This window comes from Lingula anatina, chromosome 4 (assembly GCF_051362555.1).
Source record: "Lingula anatina isolate TDL-2025a chromosome 4, LinAna3.0, whole genome shotgun sequence".
Lineage (NCBI taxonomy): Eukaryota > Metazoa > Brachiopoda > Lingulata > Lingulida > Lingulidae > Lingula > Lingula anatina.
The window spans coordinates 16,976,815-17,000,949 of NC_141770.1; the positions used below are offsets into that span (position 1 = coordinate 16,976,815).

Genomic DNA, 24,135 nt, shown 5'->3' on the forward strand with positions numbered 1-24,135 from the left:
CAGACAGACGCTGCTAATTGCTGGAGCCGGCTGATTACAGGGTGTGTAGAGAAGTGTGAACAGCTGTATTATGGGGCAGTAGGGGGTGGTAGGACTGGCAGAGCTACTTGTACAGCAGGGACACCTGTTTCATGAAATGGCTAAAGCTGAAAAGAAGTTTTGGCAAAGACTGCTTAAAATTCAAGCCAAATTGCATTGCCCGAATTATTGAAAAGGGTGCTTCTTTAGACAACCAGGACCGCGCTATTTTCACTAATTTACAACTGCCTGGACAATGATTTTAACAATTGTTTGTATCGATAGTCCATGTAGGTATGTCAAGTTGTCAAAAACAGCGTTTGCCAATCTTTTATAAAAATAAGAGGGCCAGTTCAAATGCACAATGCAGTCAAACAATTTAGATGTTATAAAGAATGTGGCCCACTATATCACAATGTGTAATAAGGAAAGAAAAAATATTCTCAACCAACCACCACCTAGTCAACCAAAGTAACTGAGCGTATACTGCAATTGTAAAATCTGATCACAGTTATTGTATAAACAATATTGTAATTTACTATTGTAATTTTAGTTATATGATTATATAATGTATACTGTTAGGTCATAGTCATTGTAAAAAATGTACTTGAACTGCAATAAATAATAATAATAATAATAATAATAATAATAAAACACTCTTACAATATCCCAAAGTCAGGTTCACAAAACCAGGTACAAATTTATTATTCTGTTTTTTTTTTTTTTAGAATGTTTTTTTTTTATTTAGAGAACAATTACAATCACAACAAGGGTGACTTCAGTGGCTGCCAAAAATTGGCCTTCAGGTCCAAGAATATGGCAGTTATACAACTGAAATAGCCAAAAATCACTGCAAGCCAAGATTTGGTTTTAACCAGCACAAAACTGATGGATTGGACAGTGACAGTGACAGATATACAACAGACTGGCACATTTACTCGGCCGGAAAATAACTACTGCAAGTTAAGTGAAGTCATTACTGCAGATGTTGATTTAATTTCAATTAGATGAAATATGAGAAGTTAAATAGAATGGAATAGACTTCTTTGGTCCCTTTTTGGTTGGGGTGTTTTAGAAAGTTCCATCAGTGTCAGCGAGTGCAACAATCTGAACATAAAAGTTAAATGTCACATAACATATTGACTGACTTTGCACGTATTCTCTCTTCTCCAGGAGCGATGTTTTTGAAAGATCCATCAATGCATTGGTAAACGCTTTGCCTTCAATTAATGGGCTCATCTATAATTTGATGCCATATTTACACAGGACACATACAGGGATTGATTTTTCTTTTTATCTACTACTTTTCATCTTTACCTTTCTGAGTGACCCACTGTTAGTTTAATGAGGGATATTCATGAAGTTTTGTACCACTGTTTATTCCTAATACACTGGTTCTGGGGAGTTCAGAAGTAATGTGAGAAAACTTGTTGGAAGAACAGCCTGGGTTTTTACATTCGTTTTCTGAAAGTTCTTACTTTTCAGTTTTTCTCACAAAGTCTGCATGTTGAATTCTAGCCACCTTCCCTGGTTTTAACTTTTTTTTTGTTGATTATCAATGTTACTTTTTTGCACTTGTCTTCAATAATGGAAAGTCTGTTGAATCCTATCCACATATTTTTTACCCACAACCTCATTGACGCAGCTTTTTACTTTCTGGTTCTTCTGTCCTCCATCCTGCTATCTTCCTCTCTCCATCCCTCTTTCTTTTAATATTTTACAACATAATTCTAGATTCTAGCATACACTTATGGGTGCCTCTGCAGGGGCGGATTTAGGCCGTCTTCTGGGTCTTCCGGAAGACGGTCAGAATTTCAAGTCTTTTCAAGATTTTATATAGACGGGTATCTAACTTTTTCTGTCGGAAGACGGTCAAAAATGAGGATGGATCAACAAAGATAATTTGGAAGACTGTCAGAAAATATATCTGGATCCGCCCCTGCCTCTGCATGCCCCCCCCCCCCCCCCCCCCCAACCCTGTACCAGAAAAAGTTCTGCTCTGGGTACATTTAAATTAAGGTGCATGAAGGTTTCACAGTAAAAAGGTCCACTTTTTCATAAAAAGACCCTTCCCCCTTGAAATTGCGAGCTATAAGCCCACCTAACGAGAATGAACTTCTTCTCAGAACTCATTTCAAGTGCAATACTATAAGCCTCCACTGATAAGAAACAACGCAGTCTCTCACTCCCCTTTCATTTAGGACCTCGTACACCATCATTACAGTCCTTTTCAAATCAAAGAAATACAGAGTGGACATTAGATCTTCATCCCCCAGGGCCATTCATCACGGTCGTTTGAGCAAAAATGACAAACGAGACAAAGAGCAGAGGCTGCTTATGGAATGATAGTTGGCAGTGATTGTACAGGCAGATAGCTTCTATAATAGTCGTAATTCTATGTTATTATAACATAGACAGCAAGGAGGTTGTGGAGATATCATTCAATTACTATATTACCTTCTTCCTCAATATTCTTCATGGTTTGTCATGATGATGGCACCAAAAATAGCTGTAACATTGAACCCCACTATTTTATGTTTAAATTTAGCATGATGTCTGAATATAATAATGGTTTTACTTGGAGCATTAGGTTAAATTTAACATGAACTTGAGCCTAATGCTTTTAAAAATATGGTTGTACTTCAAGGCTGACAATAACAATGATAGTTCTTTAAGTAAAATAGACAGCATACAAGATTGTAATGGTCTAAATCTTCCTTATTTTTCTTTTTAGAAAGCCTAATGTCTTAAAACAAATTACACTCAGTCACAAGATGCAGCATAGGTGAAAGTGTTAGTTAATCACTTTCCGTCTTTTCCATTTTAAATAATTTCCTTCCTTGAGCTGGCTGTGTTCAGAATAGACCTATTTTAGCAGAGATTCCAAAATGAACAAAATGAAGCAACATGAACAACATCATAGACTACAAAGTTTGTCCTGACTTTACCAGGTACATCAAGTTAGGAGGGGGTGTGCCAGACAGTTAAGCTGATTACATTGACTACACCTTAGCAAGAATCCCTGTGGAGATAGATCGATCCTGCTAGTACTATAACCTCTATTCTCAACACAATCTTAATCTTCCTTTTTTTTTTTAGAAAGACTTTTAAGTTCAAACAAATTACACTCAGTCACAAGATGCAGCACTGGTGAAAGTGTTAGTTAATCACTTTCTTTTTTTTTTCCTTTTTAAATATATTTCTTCCTGGAGCTATTTGCAAAGATATAAATAACATTTGACAGTATCAGTGCAAACTGTGCATAATGTTCCCTTGCATTTTTTCCCTCTAAAAGATATTTCCATGTGTCACTCAGTGAAAATACAAAGACGATATCCATATCGTGTTGGAGCCACCCCCCTCTCTCCTGGTGGTAATAGAACAGTGCTGTCTTTCTAAACAATTCTCCATTCTGAAGATCTGATGTGGATTATCTAACACACTTAAATAACAACAAATAGCTAATGCAAGTCAGGTTTCTCCAACACTCCTGTGCATGCAGTGAAAAATGCACTGCAGTAAGAAAAAAGTTACCACTCCCTTTGGATGTCACCGTTATTCAAGGATTTCCGTTAACATCTCTGAGTTTTTATTAGTAAAGATCTTATGAACGAAAACCAAATAAAGTTGCACCTCTTTGCATTTTCATTTTATGCAGAAAAAGTCAAATAAATGAATAAATAAATACTGCAAATAGTTGGTTGCAATCTTCTATATTTCATGTTTGAAATACCTAATATAGATAAAATTCAAAACATCCTGTCGCAAGATAATACCTGCATACTTCAGTAATTGCTGTTCAAATAATATATATTGATAACTGATGCCGTTCTATCCACACCCATTTTGAACAGATAACTTAAGTCAACAGTGATGGTTTATCTGTGACTCTCTATCTCTAAAATGTACTCACATAGACATCATAATACAGGTCACTCTAACCATGTGAAAAGTTTGACAAATACTTTACACCATTTTACTTTGGGCAAAGAAAAAGAAAAAATTATCACTTGTCATTTTATCACTTATTTTCGGTAAAATTGTACATTCCCTGAATGAAACAAGAAGTATTTTAGATAGACTCAAGATCTAATGACCTTGTATTCACTAAGCAGTTGTCACATCAGCCTATCATAAAAACAATCTAGACATGTGGTGGTTTATTTTTGTACAGAATCTTACCAGCAGTCAAAATAAAGATACAGAACAACATAAAAACATTCCCACGCTTTCATCCCTTTTTTAGTCACGGCACCAATGATATTTAATATAATGCATACATGCATGACAATATGGGTTCCCTTTAAAATTTTAAAAAAATTAAATTGCATTGAAAATTATCTTACATAACTATTCCTAAATCATTAAATACCATATAAAATGCATCTTATCTGAAAAAAAAAAAAAATAATAAATAATCAACAGTTTCAAACAATACTGGGCTACCCTTGCTGATATCCATCAATATTTATCAGGTATAAACAATAATGAAAGACAAAATTGTTCAAAAAATTTATCAGCGTTATTCTTATGTACACATTATTCTAACTTACCTGGAAGAGTTGCAATTCCTGAACTCAACACATCGTAGTTAACATCCAGAACCGACTGCGGTAACTCTAACCTAGGAGTTGTCACCGTGCCACCATTTTCTTCATCCTCCTCATTTGTTTCTATAATAAAATAAATAACATGCACACCATCAGACTTGGCAGTTGTCATGTTAAAATTGATCAACTAAGTTGACAGTTGTCTACAGGTATTTGTTCTTTTGCAGATTATTGGAATAGCATCCTTAAAAAGTCCAGAATATCCATCGTTTTAGTCTGTCTTTGAAAATAAGCCTAGCTCTGATGTTACACTTTTACTGTCTGTGAAGAAACCATTTCATCTCTGTGTATGATATTATATATTGTCTGAGTTTCATTCAGTGTAAGTTCATGTTCACAGTCCTCAGTTTATCAAATTTCCTTTGCTATCTGCTAGGACAATTGGCTATTGTTCGATGTTTCAAACGGACAATGAATTACTGGTCAAGAATGACCTCAGCAGGACACAAGTAAGGTCAGTTTCAATGGTCCACTATGTGGTATCAAAATACAGCTCCAATTTCAATGGTATCACTCCAAAGGTTGTGCAACAGTTGTCAAATTTACAGATTCAATTTCACTTGCAATCCTAAACTGTCCACTCCAGTGATAGTGTTTATGAACTGCAGATCTAGAGTCAATGACAATATAATATCATATTTTCAGTAACATCCTTGAATAAATCACCATCTCCCTTCACTAGAAGTAAGTTTTTTTCATCTGAACTTATAGCTTCACAAGGATTTCCCTTGGTTAACTTCCTTTCGTCCAGACAGACAGATCAAGTATTTCACCATAAATCTTACTTTCTAGACAGGAAATCCACAACTGCTTAAAACACTCCCCTTTCTACTTCTCCCTCCTTCTCTCTCTACCACACTTATTTCATTCACGATTTTCAGCCGCCTGCCTCCACTTACTGCTGCTGATTGTCAATTGGGTCATACCATTTGATTTCCAGTAGGGAGGACAGGTTGGATGTTGGTTTGGTGGGGACGAGTCCATGTTTATAATTAAGTGCATTGCATCTGCTGCTGAGATAAAGTTTCAGCAATGAAAAGAACTAACATTTCAACTTTCTTACTAATTCATCACTCACATAAATTAATTTTGCAAGGGCCAGAGACCGTCATTGAACCATGGCATTTTGATTGGGGAGGAGGAGGAGGCTACCAAGTTCACAGATGTAATCATTTTTCTATTAACTACTCTTCTCTCACTTAAAACAGATTGAAATTAATTTTGGACAAATTATTAACAATTTAGTTGAAAAAAAAAAAAACGAATTTTTTAAATTTTGCTTTGGTCAGATTCATCGACTGAAGGCCATGGATGAAAAGTTTATGTTAGTTTAAGCCCTGGAATGGACAGACTAACAAGGCAGAGATTGCATAGTAACTGACCAACACTAAGTACTGTTAAGCACCTTCATTGATTGAAAACTATTGATGTTTTCCACAATGTTGCTTTTGCAAGGCCCTTATGTCCAAGGAAATGCACCAATGCCAATAAACTAATGTAAGATTGTAGAGGTTTATCAAAGATGGGAGCGATCCAAAAGTGATGTCCAAAAGTGCTGCTAGGTATAGAAGAAAGAACATAAACAAATATGCAATGAAACTGCCAGCATATTTGATTGACACATAATAAATTGTTATTGGGAAGCTTTGAATGCTATGTGATTTTGGACATTGTTTGTATTGTATAATGTAATCAATTTTGATAAAATAAATTTGCAATGAGTTTTTTTAATCATTAGTGTGTATTCTACCATGAGTTGCACAATGCCTTTTTTTCCAACAAGGGTAACCAACTTTTAATGAAATAGTCCTAATCCTTTTTCAAATCACATGGATAAGCCTGCTGCATAATCAAAACAATTTGTAAAAAAGACAATGATGTTGTTTAACAACCATTCAATCATGTGTAATGAAATCCATTCTTCTTTCATGAAATATTGTTAATTCATTATGGCATTGTCCCAATTTAGATGATTAAGTCACTCCCATTTGTTATGAATCTTGACAATGATTAAAATTTTCTATGCTAAACAACCATGGAGATTGGGCAAAAATTTCATTATCGAAAAACACAATACAATTAAGAAAAATTCAATTAGAAAAACTGGAAAATTAGTACAGAAAATGAACACTGAATGTAAATTCAATTCATACCAAATATGATATCATTATCATTAACAGTGTTGGAGTTGAATTCAAATTCGGAAAACAATACCAGAGCATCTTTCCCTTTAAAAATGAGCATCTCACTGGAAGGAGGGTTTTCTTAAAGATAATATTCCTATATTCAACTACATCATCTTCTCAAAAGTAAGAGTAATTCAATTCTCATCCAGACAAACTGGATTTCTTTTAATTTCAGACTGGGTTAGAGTTAAACAAAGGAGCCCAATAAATCCTACGGCACCTGAAATAACCCGGTCCCCAAGCTCTGACACCATTTATTAACACACTATTTGAATTTATCACATGCCATGTAATAAAAAATTGGATCCAACTAAGGCCTCTCTAAGATTTACCACCCAAATTTTAAAAAATCATATTCAACAATTCATTTTTCAATTTACATGAGAAGGAAGTCTCGCATCTATCAAATGAAATTCTCATACACTATTGTCAATGATTACCAATGTATTCTGAAAAAATAAATAAATAAATATCAATGAACATTCCAGACCTACCTACCTACCTGTCCCCCCTTCTTTCCCTCACCCTTTGGTTCACTTATTCTAGGTCCATACCTGAGCAGCTTACCTGTGCAATAGAAGTCTAATTAACACCTCTGTTATCAGGGCTCACTGATAAGCCACTGGTGGAGGACTGCACCCCCCCCCCCCTTAAATAAGACTGCTCTAAACTTTACTCTGAAAGTAAGGGCTATTAACCCTTTTTTCAGCAATCTAAGTGAAAAAACATTTTGTGAAACATCCTCCTTGCTCATAAAATACCTGAGAGAAGGGTTACGGGGGGGGGACTAGATTGAGGTCATTGGGCAGAAAAAATATTATTTCTCAGCCTGCGATAGTAAGTCTGTCTACAGAAAAGCAACGTATCAAAATGATGCTGACAGTGGGTGGAAAAACAGGGAGAAGATTGACTCGACATGATCTCCATAGTGTTATCAGCAACTGCATTTTTCACACCTATCGTGAGAACACAATCACATCCCTAGATAACCATGCTCCTGCTCTCAGCAGGCACACTGTGGGTCAGATCTTCACCTAAAGATACATATCTCTGTATAACAATATACACTTCACTAGTACATTTTTTATACTAAATACTAAAAATATTCTTATTATCTTGAGGAGAAAAAAGGAGAATGTTTGAACAATTTTTGCTTGGATGAGATGGATTCTCTCTCTCTCTCTCTCTCTCTCTCTCTCTCTCAGCTTAAATAGCCACCAGTTTTACAATGCAAAACCTTACATTCTCTCTTTAATAAGGTGGACTTTTACTGGTCCGGTGAGAGTCCATTCACTATGACACACTATCTCATGTTCCAGTGTCAGTTTAATTGCCACCCAAATATTGAATGCACCTAAAACTCCCCTGTAAACACCAAGTGTGTCAGGTCCAGTTTAATCCTGTCAAGTTACAATTAATAGATGTGGTTTAGATAAGATAGAAACAATCAAGAACAAATTATGGCTGTCACCTCTTATTAAGAGAAGTATGGAAATTGAAGGGCACTGGTTAAGGCTTAGGTGATGAAGGTTATAAGGTTATGTTTTCATAAGCATTCAGTGCACTAATAGTATCATTCTTTAAAAAAAGTTTTTGCCAAACATTTTCTATTGCTTTAATTCCCTTCACAAATAAGATTCTTTAAATATTGACAAATATATCCATAGAAGCACTGTTATTTAGTGTATCTATTTAACACCCCCTTTCTCACAATTCTCTAGAGGAATTTGTATTTCAAGCAATGTGTCTCGATACATGTGAATAACAAATGCTCGTTGACATATCATGCTTCCGACAACATGTTAATGTTCCCAGGAGACAAATCATTTAACAATTTCCACCACCTGTGCATTAGTGCATTGGAGAAAATCTTATCAACATATCAAAGTTTCAGTGGTACTTTGAATTTGGGATACAAATGTACCTATCCTTCGTTTTAAAATGATTAAGCCATCTGAGCTTGTTCGACAGCCTTGTTTTATTACTAAATAGCATATTAGGGAGTCATTTGTGTCCAATCTAGGTTTTGGATCAGGTAGAAAAGTCTGTATTCAGTAACTGTTACCAAAAAGAACATGGGAAGTAGATAGATTAAAACATGGTCGCAATTGCTCCTCCCTTTCTGACAACATAAAGTCAAGATAGCTTTGTTCTTCTTATTTCCAATATTTATGATTTTCTAGGGCATACATTTTTAAAAGCAAATTCCACCTATTATTTCAATCTGCTTGATTCATCTTGAGTAAATTTTAATAACAGGAACAGATATATGTACAGGTAGAGACAGCCAAGATAAAATGACAATGTGCAATTTCCTTTTAAAAATCATGGAAAATTCAAGATTGTTATCACTCCTCATTATTTGACTGGAATTTTACTTCAGATTTCTTTTTTCAAAAACATTAGCAAAAGTACGATTTATCAACTACATATCATCATGATACCAACTTACCAGTACTGTTTTCCTGTACTACGCTATCCACAATGGCGGCAATGGGAGACTGATATTCGGCACTTCCAGACACCACCTCGTCCCAGCGTAATCTCTGGACTCCCTGTTCCACCGCCAAGAGGCAATGGCGGAGCACGACACGCAAATTACTCCCATCATCCTTCAGTGTATATATCCCAGACATCTTGAATAAATTGCGGACGTCTTCAATACCGATATCCTGAAGTTGATCATTTGGTGAGGAGTATCGCAAAACTAATCCAATATCGGCACTGTTGTTACTGCTGGAGCTGTCTTTATGGTTGCTGTTGTCGTTTTCAATAACATCAACGCTGTCTTTAATATTGCATTTTAAACAAAGGTAAAAGTCACCGTCCCGTAGTAAGTTCCTAGGTGGATCGTTTAAATGGATAATGACACAGTTTTCCCAGCACAACGGCCAGCCTTTATGTGCACTTGCCAAGTGAGTGGAAATATTAGCCTGCAAAGAACGAAAGAATAAGATTTATCAAATGGCTCTCTCTCTCACATCATAATACATTCCTTGATTCTAGATTGTCTGCCTAACGTCACCTTTTTTTACCCCTCCTCTACACTGATGTTCTTGATACAGACAGTGCAAGTCTGGGCCTGAAATTAATAGTTTGTTTTACATACTTCAAGTTAAGAAGAAGAAAAATCAGAATAAGCACCAAATTCAACACTACTGCTTAATATCAGTATTCTGTTGGAAATAGCATCTAAAACCACGCCATTACAAAAACAATAACAACTGTTACAATAAAAATAACTGATCATCCAATTTCAATTCTGTGGCCATAAGATTAAGTTCAATATCTTTTAATCATTCATCAAAATGACATACAGAGAGAAAATGAACAACATATCAAACAAATAAATAAAACCCTGTATCCTTTACTTTCCATGCTACTTATCATAACAGGATTCATATTGAGTATTAGCATGTCAACTTCACATAACCTACCACATTAGGACAAACAGGGATAATATTATTGCACAGATCTGTAAAATGAACTCTTTAAAAATGTTGCATGGATGTTCTATGTTGCACTTCTCCATATTTGGTAACTAGTGTTTGGGAACTTTGTGGCAATTTTCCCTCCTTAAGAATTATTCACCCCGTGTTTCAGTTATTACCAGAAACTAATCTCTACGATCAGCTGAAATGGTCATTTCTCTGTAGTCTTTGAGACTTGAGATGAAACTAGTGTGTTTACTCGCAATTTTCCTCTTGAACATTACTGGTGAAACCCATTGAATCATCAAGCAAAGAAGATGAGTAAATACGACCATTAACCCACTTAGCATCAACTTTTGCCAACTTAATCAAATCTTAATGAGAAGCCTACATTGCAATGATTCCGTCATCAAATGTAAGAAATGGAAATCATCTGATCAACAAGTGAGCACTTCTTATATGCGTACTTAACACAAACATTCCCACACATCAACATCTAAAAACACGTACACACATGCATGCACGCACATTTGTGCACACACCCACACACAGTGGTATTCATTTGATATGACTGATGAATACAAATAACTTCACAATCTCCATCTAATAATGAGAACCTGTATGTGCTGCATTCATTAAAACTTAAATCACATCTTTCCTCAACCATCATAAATCATAAACCTTATACCTAGTAAGTGGTTTTTCACCTGACTTTAAAGGCACGGCTCTATTTTTTGTGTCTCTTAAAGGTGAACAATATTAATAAACTGCACTACAGCTTCCATGCATCATAGTCACTTTAGTGTACACCAACCAGTTAAATTAGAAAACTCCTTCAGAAGGTCACAAATATCCAGCAAAGTTATTCCTATAATAATATTCCACAACCATTTGATAAAAAAAAATATCTAAAAAGAAATACCTTGGAAACTACAGAAGAGAAAAAGGTGCCTCCTATCTCCCAGCCAGCCTGAGTGGGACAAGGTCTTCTCTCAGAGACAGAGTCATCTCTTGGTAACAATTCTGACTGGACTCAACTTTTACAGTACTACCAGTAATGTAATAAAAATCTAAGACAAGTGTGGTGCAGTATGATATTAGAACTATTACCACAAATTATATGACAGGCTTGAAATCTAATACTGTTCTTCTTGTCTAACCAATTTCTTTCCTAGGTATCATATAAGGCAGGAAAAACCATCTTTGCCTTCAAATGTCAAATAAAACGTACATATACAAGTCAGTCCACTATATCACCTACAGCACTGACAGTGAAACCTAAGTCTCGTGTCTCCTCAAATGTCCTTACACAGGTTTTATATGTCATCAACAACATGTAGTTTACCCAATACTTTGCCTGCTGTTTATCCTGTGTAGCCTTGCATTTCTCACAGCAATTTCCGTGTCAAGAGAGACACCGTAGAGATGACACTGGCAAGCATTGTCCCCTCCACAAATCTACCTGTTAGGTCTTGTAAACTGATCACCTTGGTGTGACACACGTGTATTTGGATCAGATGTCAAATTGGGTATATATTACCTCGCCCAGAGTCTCATTAAAGATGCTTGATTAAGTAAAGGGATAGGTCTGGCCTCCTAAATGATAGGATCTGTCAACATTGACCCCAGACTTACAGGGAAAGGGAGGCAAATTTGACCATCTGTCATTCCAGGTGATTGACACCTGCAATTTTCATATCAATGTCAATATATAAGTGTAATCCTATGAAAGTACACTTCTCCATATGGCATTAATAAGGCTGAATAGATCTACAAATATTATCCAGGTCATCTTTATTTAATTTTTTAGTCCCATCTGTTATTTCTCTTTTTTTGCCTTACTGGTCTCTCTCTCTCTCTCTCTCTCTCTGTGTTCAGACTTGCCATCAATTCCAAAGGAAAGAGAGATAAGGTATTTCAATCAGACCACAACAGACAGTTTACTCCTTTTTTTGTCCACCTGTTGTCTCAGTCAACAAGTTTTTCAACTTACCTGTTATGTTTTCCAACCTTAGATGATCACAACAACCGCCATGGTAATGCATGGATCAGTGGAAGAGTAACTCTGATTTGAGTAGAAAGAAAAACCCAAAACATCCTCATATTCCATTATAGGTCACTGTCATTTTACTCAGTTCTTCAAACCTTGATTACAAAACTACTGTTGAGGCAAAGTAGATCAGCAGAGGACTAACTTCAAATCGAAGCTGACCGAAAAACCACTGTTCTCTTTGAATAGGTCACTATACACACTCCTGTGGTAGTCAACAAGCAGGTGTATAAGGCACATGTCAGAGTACACAAATGGAGAGAGAGAGAGAGGGAGAGAGAGGTGACTTAACTTTAACTCTCCTGTCCCGTTCCACCTGTCACCTCAGAGGAATAATTCATGTCACATGTTGTAACACCTTGGAAAAGTCTGAGTCACCTGAGGCGCTATGTAAGGTGACAATGTTACATGTATACTAAACCGTCAAAATGTGCACTGTTTAGATGTGTGTTGTAAGCCTTATGTGACAATGAGGGAAGTGTCAGTTTATGAAAGGGACATCCCAACTTTACTCCTCCGTAACATCTATGGCCTCCATGATAAAATCTTGCGCCTTCTGTTCTTTCCTGTTGATTTAAAGAGAGTCAAGATAATAAATGGAGCAGCTCAGCTCTTTTTTCAAGTTCTATTTTTTAGGGATGAAGAAATACAGAAGCTTTGAGGAATATACCTTGGAAACTACAGAAGAGAAAAAGGCACCTCCTATCTCCTATATACAGAGACTGTTTAATAAATGAAACATTTAACTGTCTAGTAACACTGTGAACCAGACATCATCAAGGCCATAAAAACATGGTGAAAATATTATATCTGTTGCTCTAAATACACCAAATGAACAAAGAAATACCACATGAGGTGTCTCACTACATGACAAGGTCACAATGACATTAAGTCCATCAACTGTGAATGGTAACAAAAATTTATAGAAATAAAATATCTAAGGCATGGTACTGCAAGTATTGTTGATTTTGATTCAGAATACACTGTGGCAAAATTATATAATACTGTTGTATAGTTGCTTAAAAAAATGCAATGTTGCAGCAATGAAAAAAAAATACAAATTTGATTCCACTTCCTGGATTACCTTATACATGTCTGCTTTTACAAAAAAAAAAAAAAAAAAAAAAAAAAATCACCTGTCACACCAAGCTCAAATGCTACATAGAAATGCCATTATTTTCACCTATAATACCCAGTGTCCTTACATTCAGAATAAGTAAAACAGACTTGAAGAAATATAGTGTTCAAACACTGTCAACCTAATTTCCAATGTACATAACTCTCTTTTATGCAATAATCCCTTGGCAATTCTGATCAAAATTGCCATAAGAGCACTAATCTATATGCCGCAGTCCTCCACTTTCAAAACCTGCATTGTCACTTGAGTAAAAACATTGTTATCTGTGACTTTTAAATGCCCCTTTCACACCCGATCCACTATTGTGAGAGGAACAGACGTCAATCGTTAATATTCTAGTCTGCTGTCACTGTACAAACACGACAACACACTATTCTGACACACTATTTCACCAGTTCAAATGTATAGCACTAGAGGACACTTGATGTTGTAAGTTTAAACACTATGAAGAAATCTTGATCTTACAATTTTGAGCTTCATTTTCTACATGTCTCAGACTCCCACCCTGCGTCTTACCCATGATCCAATTTGAAATGTGGGCAGATTTCAGCTGTTCATCTACGGAGTTCTTCTGCTTGTCATACAGACACCACTAAAGGCCAAACATCAATTATCACTCCTGTCAAACTCGTGTCTTACCAACAAGAGATTCTCTCATCCACCAAAATCCAAGCCACTGAAAACTTAACCAATGAATCCGTCTTACCTGACACCTGAGTCAAACCAATAATGCGACCAGATCAATAAAAACAAGCCAAAATGTCACCGCAAGTCCCCAGCCCTTCTGTGTCACCCAACTGTCTGTGTCACCAAACTCCCTTCCAGTTCAATACTCAGCAGTGTGCACCCCGATGACACTACAATAACAACAACAATAACTCTGTTCCTCTTTGATGTCCTGCTGTGTCAACACATTAGCCTGGACTACACACACAGTGTTGAAACAATGCCGCGTGATATACAGATACAAAGCACATCCTGCCACCAGTGCGTGAGTTGAGAAACGCTATAGGGGTTGCACCTTGGGTGTTAATGAATAATCTTTTTTTTAAGCATGTGTATGTATATGTGTGACAATCCAGTGGGCGACCTAGAAAATTGTTAAATGTGACTCAGCTGGTATTGGATTTAAAATTCCAACAGGTTACAAACACTAGCACATAATTCTTGCATATGCATTTTTTTTCTTCCCAATTTTTATACTTCCCAACAATCTCCCCCCCCCCCAATACACACACACACACACACACACACACACAGAGAGAGAGAGTAACTTGCCTTTGCAACTGCATTAAAACTGCGCCTTGGCCTTGCACATAATCTCTTAATTTCCACACCTTTGACAAATTTGGCAAGCTGCTAAATGGTAATCCATAGATCCACCAGAAGAGACCATCTCCTGCTGTGCTTTATACAACACTTTTGCAGCCTTTTTAAAACTGGGACAAAATTTTTTTAAAACAAAGATTCCTGGCACCACAACCAGAGCCTAAAAAATGCGTGGGAATTTGAAAACAAACTTCAATTACCTGGTCATTTTGGCAATCCTCGGGTCATGTACATCCACCTTGACCATCGATCACCAACTAGGCAATTTGCCGAGCTCCACTTCCTATCAATGGATTACACAATGAGACCCAAAGTTCCAAAGAAAACGGCCCTTGTAACCCCCCCCCTCTACATTTGTGACTTTGGGAAATTGGCGCTAGGTTTTCCTTTGCTGTTTGTATTGTAACACAAAACGTGTGTATTTAGGCCCTTCATGCTCTCATTGACTCGGAGCAGTGGTGGACGAAAAACTTCTGTGATGAAACAAATGCTGTATTTTCACCGGAACCAATACTTGGGAAAATAGATGAATAGAGTTTAATTGAAAAGCCCTCTAACTCTTCATTATCGAGCATTATACTCTGGCTCTGAGGCAATTACGGACACTTTTTTCATAGCTGGGAGGGCGATAAGTGTAAAAACATCAATGGAACAGCTAAAATTGGCAATTGGCTATGGGCCACCAAATTTTCAGCCTGGCCAATAAATTTTAGATATAGAATGGTACATTATGTAGGTGGTAAATAATGCTTTTCTCCCATACATAATCAACAAGACTGACCCAAAGAAAAAAATTGAATTTCTTCCTTTACTGGCACATAAGGAGGACTGACTGTAATATCAATCTTACATCACGCTTTTTCAACAGACTTTCTATTTATAAATCATTATAGCTGTGAAAGCATTCAAGTTTTCTTTCCATTTTTCTTTTCTCAATAATTCTGCAAGCAGGGGGGATTTGATTTCCTATTCTTGTTACTGGCGCCATACACCGGGTGGTAGAAATACCAGAATGCTCACTTCCATTTTTTAAATAAACAAAATGTAAAAGAGAATAAAGAAATAAAAATGACAAAAATCTAGCAAGGTACCGTGAAAATTAAAATGAGAATTTCTCTTTTTTAACTTTTTTTATCACCAAAAGATCATTAGCAATTCTTTTCTCTCGGTTGACTATCATCAAATTACAATCAGTAATACCATCAAAAACCCCTGCCAATTTTTATTCTATTTGATCAATTTCAAAGTCTAGCTGATTAAACAAAAAATAAAGGTCACTCAAAAGTTCCCTGCACCAGAACAATAGAGCAGAAAGAAAACCGAGCCAGAAAGCACTTGCTGACTTTGCGGTCAGGTGACAACATTAGTGTAGATTGTACCTGAAATATCAAAGTGTCAAGTTGCCCACAAGTTCAGTTTCCTAAATAAAGTATCAAAGGAAGTGTCATATCCAACACAGGATTTCACAGCGGGGGAATCAAGTTTATGGTGTCCATCAAAGCAAACTTGTATTTGTCTTTCCATCGCTGCAACAACTAAGTGTCACAGGTTCCCCATTCCCGTGGAAGGAAAGACAAAACAGTCATGGCAATACACATGCCTTTTCGCTAGAACCTACACATTTCCATTGTCGTGCACTACTGCAATTTTACGTTAACATGGGCAAGGCATGCCAACGGGAATACAACATGCATAAAGGACACCCGAGACCTTGACTTATATCAAATCTGCTTCATTAACCGCACCAATGGTTCCATTGGTCATACCTCTCTCGGACCACTGACCAGTTGCTCTTGGATGGCCACTGGTTTCTTAAGGGTCATCCCACTTCGATGACCTCAGTAAAGAAGCTGAATTCCATCAGGGGGGGCAGTAGTATATTCAACTTCTATCCAATACGCCACACTGATCAGCTATGCCCAACAGTTATGTTTCTAAGGTTTAAACTCTGCTGATCTGGATAAAATGGTCTTTAAAGCCCCGTATTTATCAGCTTTTGTGACTCTTTGCCTGTTGGGCATATAAGGCACTTTAAGGGGGGTATATATGCGGTATATTCTCTCTGTATTAATTCGATGAAAAGAAGATGTAATTATCGTGAAATTCTCCACAGTCAAAGTCATAATAGTGTAACAGGCACCACAGTGCCCTAGAGAGTACCACCTGATACTTCTTCTAATTTGTCAAAGAAACGTAATAAGCCAGAAATATTTAGAATTTCTATTGAGACCAATGGAAGGCATCTAGCATGGGCATAAGTGCCAATATGGTCTTTAACTGCTTTTAAATCACTGTTTAATATCTTTTCCTAATTAACTTATTGATTTCATAATGACAGATTAGATTTTAAATTTTGGACATTACTTACTTGCTGTTCATTCAGTTCTCACCATTCTGCTCAATACCATGACCAGATAATCTGCAACATTTCCAAAGACAATGACTAATATTCCGCAATGAAATATTCATTCAAACATGATGACTAGACAAGGGAAAAACTTCTTTCCCTTTCAAGTCTGTCACCAAAAAATGTTAAGAACTTGATGAATAACAAAAGAGACCCCAAGAGTCAGTTACAATCACACACACAAAAGCTACCTGCCTCAGGTATTAAACTGGGGAGATTGACATTTACGAGGTTCTGGGTTTATCCCACATTTGCCGACCTCTCAAAATTGGCAATTATGAGAGAGGGGTCAAGGACAAAGTCAACAAGCTGCAAACTTCTTGCTTGTTTTTCTCAAAAGATGAAGCCATGTCCGGGCAATTAAAACTCCCTTATCCAGACAGATGTTATATCAATAAATTTGCTATTAAATCTCAGGAGCTATTAGCCAAAGGTATAAAAGGATTCAAGAAATAGCGTCCAGATTAAATTGTCCACATATAACCATGTCATGACTTTTAAACTGAAACTTTGCAGTGCCTAAAAATGTCAAATGTCACAGAGTTACTCAAATTTGCAATGTCATTTTCACTACTCAGTCTTATGAGTGTTGAAAATTTCTGAAGTGCACCAAGTATGTTGCAAACCTAACTTTCAAGGTTTATAATTAAACAAATATCACTATATGTGTAAATTCTAGGCATCCATTTGAACAGCCCAGAGGGTTTTCTCAGGATTCAAGAGAGCCAAATGTTGCTATGGAAAGGGTTCACTGAAAATCAAAATTTTAGCTCGGAACTTTGTCATTTCCCCAAGTTAGTAAAGTAAGGGGAATTAAGGTTGACTTTTTTCTTAACAAAAAGGTCCCTCTCCCCTTGGATTGCAGGCCTGCTGCCCAAGGGTTGACAAGTTACTATCAAATTGCATAAAAACTCACCTAAAAGGGATCTCAAAAATGTGCTAAAAATATTGAAATCCAGCAAGCCAGACCATCAATAAATTATTATTGCACTGGCTTGACTTATACCTATCTCCAGCATTGAGACCATTAAATCTTTTCTTATGAATTTACACCACAATAAGGACCTGGCAAACATGAATGAAAGCTACTCAGTCTCTCCAATCATCTCAATGAATGCTCCTTAATTCCAATGCACATGAAGCTTTCACTACATGAAAGAAAACACCCTAAACAGTCCGTACTTGGATGGAACACCTACCTGCTCCTTCTCTCATATTCTGTCTCCACTAACTCAAAAGATGACCTTCCTTGTTGTAGCAGTAATCCAGCATTTCCAACCGTCTGCTGTGTACACTGTGACCCCTACACTGTGACTGAAGGCAGTTCAATGAAAAGTGTAAATATATTATCTCGCCTAAAAGCCAAGAAATTTGTTTGCTGCCAAAAAAGTCTTTTTTTAATCAGCCTGCAGACAATCAGTAAACAGCAAACGATTGCTAATGAGAGATGTTTTTTCTCCCCCCAAAATGATGTTTTCAATCCATCACCTCAATCTCTGCCGAGTTGTAATTGTTCAAAATGCCTGAACACCAATCCCTTTCAATGCTAGGGGTCACCACTGATCCCAAGGGTCGTGCCACCACTTTGTTCCCGCACAGAAAGGTAACAGTCCACGAGTATTTATCCTACCCCTTCATTTTTTTTCACAGCACACAACGACTTAAAACGCCTGCATATTTTTCTATTTGTCCCAAGCAAATACGGAGAATGGCTTCACATCTTGCTAAAAAGGGAGTCGGGTTGCTGAGGTATTACACACAGTCTTGTAAGATAACAACTTTGCTGATTTAATAGGCAGCGTAACTCCTAAAGCAAAATAACCCCAAAGTCACAGTTGGTAAATACAATTTATTTCAACTTGGTCCTGATGTGGTAAACTTTGCTCTGGCCAAACAATAGCCTAGTAAAGAAAAACAGCGTCTTTCTGCTGTCGTATCTCCGAACCAAGTCAGTTGGAAATTCTAACATCCTCGGTAAGCGATAAACAGGAAACTTAACAATAAATGGAGAGGAGATCCGAACTGAGAAAATATAGGCTGCATTAGATCCCTCTCTTGTTACAAGAGGGATGGGGAATTAATTTCAATTAACATGGATAATATCACAGATAGTGGCAGTGGGCAAATACACTTCCTCTAGGGGATGTTTACCTAATAAAACTATGTCAACAACCATCCAAGTTTTTAGGACCAGTTTGCATGCAGAGTTCGAGGATGATTTTCAATTAAGGTTTAAACCAAGACACTACCTTTTTTTTTTCAGACAAAAAAGTTTAACTGATGCTTTTTCTTTCAGCCATTCTGGATCATTAAAATGCCTAAAAATGCATCAACTTTATTAAATTTTCTAGCAAAACTGTAAATCCTACATTTAAGGAGTAAGTCACTTCATTGTCAACTTTGCTTACATCAAACCTTGCCTTTTGTTATACAGAAAAACATAAATGTGCCACACAAGTTGTCAACTATACACATAAAAACAAATGAACCATCTAGACCTACTGCTCACACAGGTACTCTGACCTCCTTGTCACCCTGTATCAACATATCATTACAAAGTCCTTACAATACAATATAGATGACAATAACAACACCAAGGGGGTTATAACGATACAATACAAGTGGCTCACATCCATTCTGCAGTCAAGTGATATACAGGAGCCTGTATTAACTGGGTCATTTAAAGACTCATTTACTTCTCATTATAGGTTTTCCAAACATGTAATTTTCTTTACCTGAAAGGTATCACTTTTAACAGTAAGATGTAATAAGAGATGGATATGCAGGTACTTTTAAAAGTTTGGATTAGAAAATGATGGTCATGATATACTTATAATAATGCAGATGATTTGCCTCTTATTCAAGCAAACACAGTACAGTACAATATAATATAATAAAGACATGTACAATGAACAAATGACATGGATTTTTCGTTTAATTTCCAAACAAGATCACTTCGATTTGACAACCTTCCCACTGCATAAATATTTTTGTGGCAATGATAAAAGTGTACTGGATTAGCACCAACTTCAAAACTACCTTTTGAAATCTGTTTTGATGTGGTAAGCCAATTTTCACAGTTGAATTTTTGAGGTGTGACTTGAACACTTTTACGATAGCCAATCCCTTTTTTTCTTCAGGCTATACCCTGTCAAACACAACAAATGAGTGGTTCTCCAGGTTGGTTGCTTATTAGGCAAACTATTTCAGACAGGGAATTTTTTTTTTTTAAAGCCGAGTTTGTCTTGAGAAAAACCTCGAAATTTTCACTTGGCTCAAAAGTGAAATGGCCCTTGCTGTTATAAGTGACTTAAACCTCCAGAAGACAGTCTCCAAACCTGTGTGGTATATTAACTGAATAAATACCCCCTGCACGTGTAATTCTAATACATATTCAGCCTTAATTTATATGACATTGTACTCAACAAATAGCAAATCTCATGCAGCGGTTTAAAATGTTCATCCAAACGTGCTCTTCATCAAAGGTATAATAATAGATCATTCCCATTGTATCCCACAGTTCCTTTCATCTATCCCATAACAACAAACCACCAGAGCAAAAATGATATCATTCTACCCATTCCCTTATCTTAATGTGGGCTACGCCTTTCAAAATCAATCGAGCTTCGAGATCAATGACTTTGACAGCCCTGAGAGTAATATTTGTGTTTGGTTTCAAAACATTTCTCAGGAAGCCCATCTCACAGGGAGCTGAGCGGTTGGAGAGAGAAAGAGTGAGTGACAGCGCAAAAATAAAATCACAGGTGTGGAAGTTGAAGGACCCTAAAGAACGCCCCACTACAAGATATCGCCACCCATGTACTCTGAAATGAGGTTTCTATAGCAGACCCACGTGCGTACACAGAAGCTGTTAATAGAAAGCAATTAGTTTTAAAATAGCAGTATCAGATGGTTACTGAATATATACTAGTACAGTTTCAAGTGCACTTGTAGTTTATGCAAATAGAAAAATGTATGAAAAAAAAAACATTTTATCGTTGCTATATAAAGCACTGACTTCATAGTGCAGCTGCAGCTCATGCATAATTAGAATAATGGGATGCTATAAATATATAGCATACCTTCTTTTTCATGGTACATAAACCACTTCCTCTATCTGACCGAATTATACTCCTAGGTGAACTTTTCTTAAAGCACTTGTTCATCACAAAACATAAATAATACATAAGAAAACATTAATTCAAATGCCAAAGAACCTCCTCACGCCAGATAATGTAAATTCTTTGATCCTTAAATCTGTGTATTGCTAACAATTACAAATGTATGTGTAACCAAATTACTGAACATCTAACGCAATGGGTTTCTCTGCTCTCACAGTTCTAACAAGACCACCAACAGGGAAAACAAATATACTCAACTACTAACACAGATGCCTGCCAGCATAAAAAATGACATCGAATGAAAAAATGCATGTTATAACATGATATCACATTCCTTTTTTCATTTTAAGTAAACTACCTTATGTTACATCTATATTGCTAGTCACTTGGAAGTCTCACAGTTACAGCAAATGTTTTAGTTCCTTCTCCAAGTATCAATTATGTGGTACTCTCAGTCTAACAATACATTTCCTTTAGCCCAAGAGCTACACAACTTCAGCCTATGTAATAATCAACTTCTTGAATCACTTGTTTTTACAACACTTTTATACCACAGTCTACTTTAACTGCTAAGGACAATAATTTCAAGTACTCAATATAATAAAACTTACCATAAAGCATCCTTTCTTGCCACAAATACTCCGTGAGACGTTCAAGAAAATCAGACATATATTTCACAAATCACATGTGCTTGTAAAAACTACTACTCAGGAAGAAGGTTTGGTGCATAGTACTCTATTAAATCACTCTTCTAAAACATCTGAGTGACTCAACATTTCCTGGCTTTAAGGATTTCAGCTCTTACTCACTTCAGTGAACCGTCATCCTACAATAAAATCTCCGAGTAACTGAAGCTCAAGCTATATATCTGTGTAAATTAAGGCCCTAAAATTTTGTCATCAGAATTAAATTTCTGTTCAGCTGCAATAAAGTCAATTGTTACCTGTTTGTCAATGTTGTACTGCTAACAAAAGGAGATGAGAACCTCCCAATAGGGCATAAAACATGCAGTTTGAAGCAACTGAGTTCATCTATTAATTGTCTGTTGCACAAGCATTCGATATTTTGTCAACAGAAGGGCCCAGATGATACCTCTATTAAAATGTCAACAGTTGTAATTGCAAACCCCTGTAAATGTCATAAAACATGCTGCCTATTGTGGTAGCAATTTATGAAACTGTCTTGTGAATAGTTTTGCTAGTATGTTGATTTGGATGACATTGCACCTTTATAGTCTCAAAATTTTATTGTTTGACGTACCGGAATTATCTGCATATATGTAATAATTAAACAAACAATGGCTTTCTTAACATTAAGTTTCTTAATCACTATAAAAACATTACCTTTACAAAATTAGTAATTGATCACATCTATGCATGTCTATCTTCCTAGATAAAACCATAAGGAACATGAAACCCCTAATTTACATGAAAAATTAGGAAAAAAAGTATAAATTATATTTTGAATTTACAGTAAGTTTGCATATAAGTTTGTATGAACTACCTCAATCATATGAATATTTATGAGTTTGCAAGAAGCTCATTTATTTAACAACCAACCTTAATATATATATTTTTTAATACAGCAAGAAAAAGGTATGTTTTGCATCACTTTTTTTATTGCCTCAACACTGGTTCCTAAAAAAAATACTAGCACCAGCCTTCAGTAGGTTATAATTAGACAGGTAGGCTATCTTTAGACTGATGCTTGATGCACTCTCTGCTAAATATCACAGACAGTGGGCTTCACTTGAAGATGTCAACCACACCTTATTATATCATAAGTCTGTTATTGCACTAACAGACTTATGATATAAGTCTGTTATTGCACTAAGAAACCAAGAAGATCATCAACATCTGAAAATCCATACGCATGTACATGTGAACAAGAAATTATTGAAATGAATCAATCTACAAATCAGTCCTCCCCCCCTTTTTTGGGGGATACGCTGTTCTGCCAAAACCTATTTCTCACATCTGAGTTCACCTTGATAAGGTATATCTACACAGTCATCTGTGAGCTGTACACTTGCCCTGTCTGTACAGCTATACAGAGTCAACTACGAGCTGTACATTTGTTCCGTCTCTAGAGCTTTGCAACCACTTACAAGTGCTGTATATAAATATGCCCTCTGAACTCACACCCTTCCACTGAGGCTGACAAAAGCAATCCCAAAGTCTCATCACCAAATTTTTGCATTATAAACACCCCTCTCCAGAAACTTTCCATTTTCACTTACACCTGAAGAGATCTAGATCTAGCCCTTCAGAAAAATCAGATTAAATCCCATGTCCATCAAAATTAACAAAATTATCTAAAACAAGCTCTAAATTAGCGTTTACCTGATTTTCTTTCACATCATGATATTTTGATTTTCAGTGTATAGGTCTATGGCTTATTGCTGCTACACCACATCTCTCCACTTCCATACATAATGAGTCATATATAAATATATATATAGAACAGTTACCTGACCAAAGTGCCCCTATTCTCAATGACAAATTCATGAAAAATTAACACCGTTGCAACTTATTAATAGGTCAATACTGTAAAAACATGGTTAACCTGCAGTATCACATTGCTTCCTTATACCATCATAAACATTTACATCAATCAAATGAAAGGGCATTAAAAAACATAATTGGTTTAATCTAACATGTCACTGGGTTAGATAATGTATTCAACAAGAGAAGACAACTTTCCTCTGAGTCCAAGTATTTATTTGGCACAATTTGACTGTTTTTTCTTCTTTTTACCAAAAAAAAAAAAATAATAAAATAAAATAAATAAATAAATAAAAATAAATTACTAATTTTTAATACAAAATTGTCATCAATCTTTCAAA

The 24,135-nt window shown here is 36.2% G+C and overlaps 1 protein-coding gene across 8 annotated transcripts in view; it reads right to left on the minus strand.

Annotated features, from left to right (window-relative positions):
* Positions 1–24,135, minus strand: part of LOC106177989 (puratrophin-1) — a 103,979-nt gene that overhangs the window by 32,071 nt on the left and 47,773 nt on the right. For 4 of the 8 annotated variants that reach the window (XM_013560954.3, XM_013560955.2, XM_087011731.1 and 1 more), the window contains 2 exons: positions 9,267–9,747; positions 4,572–4,691 (listed from right to left, as the gene is read on the minus strand). In XM_013560954.3, the coding sequence (XP_013416408.2) occupies positions 4,572–4,691; positions 9,267–9,747 (601 nt within the window). Of the gene's footprint in view, positions 1–4,571; positions 4,692–9,266; positions 9,748–11,506; positions 11,597–14,139; positions 14,160–18,368; positions 18,642–24,135 lie in introns of those variants that run through there. The other 4 variants (XM_087011732.1, XM_087011733.1, XM_087011730.1 and 1 more) reach the window with 4 other exon arrangements.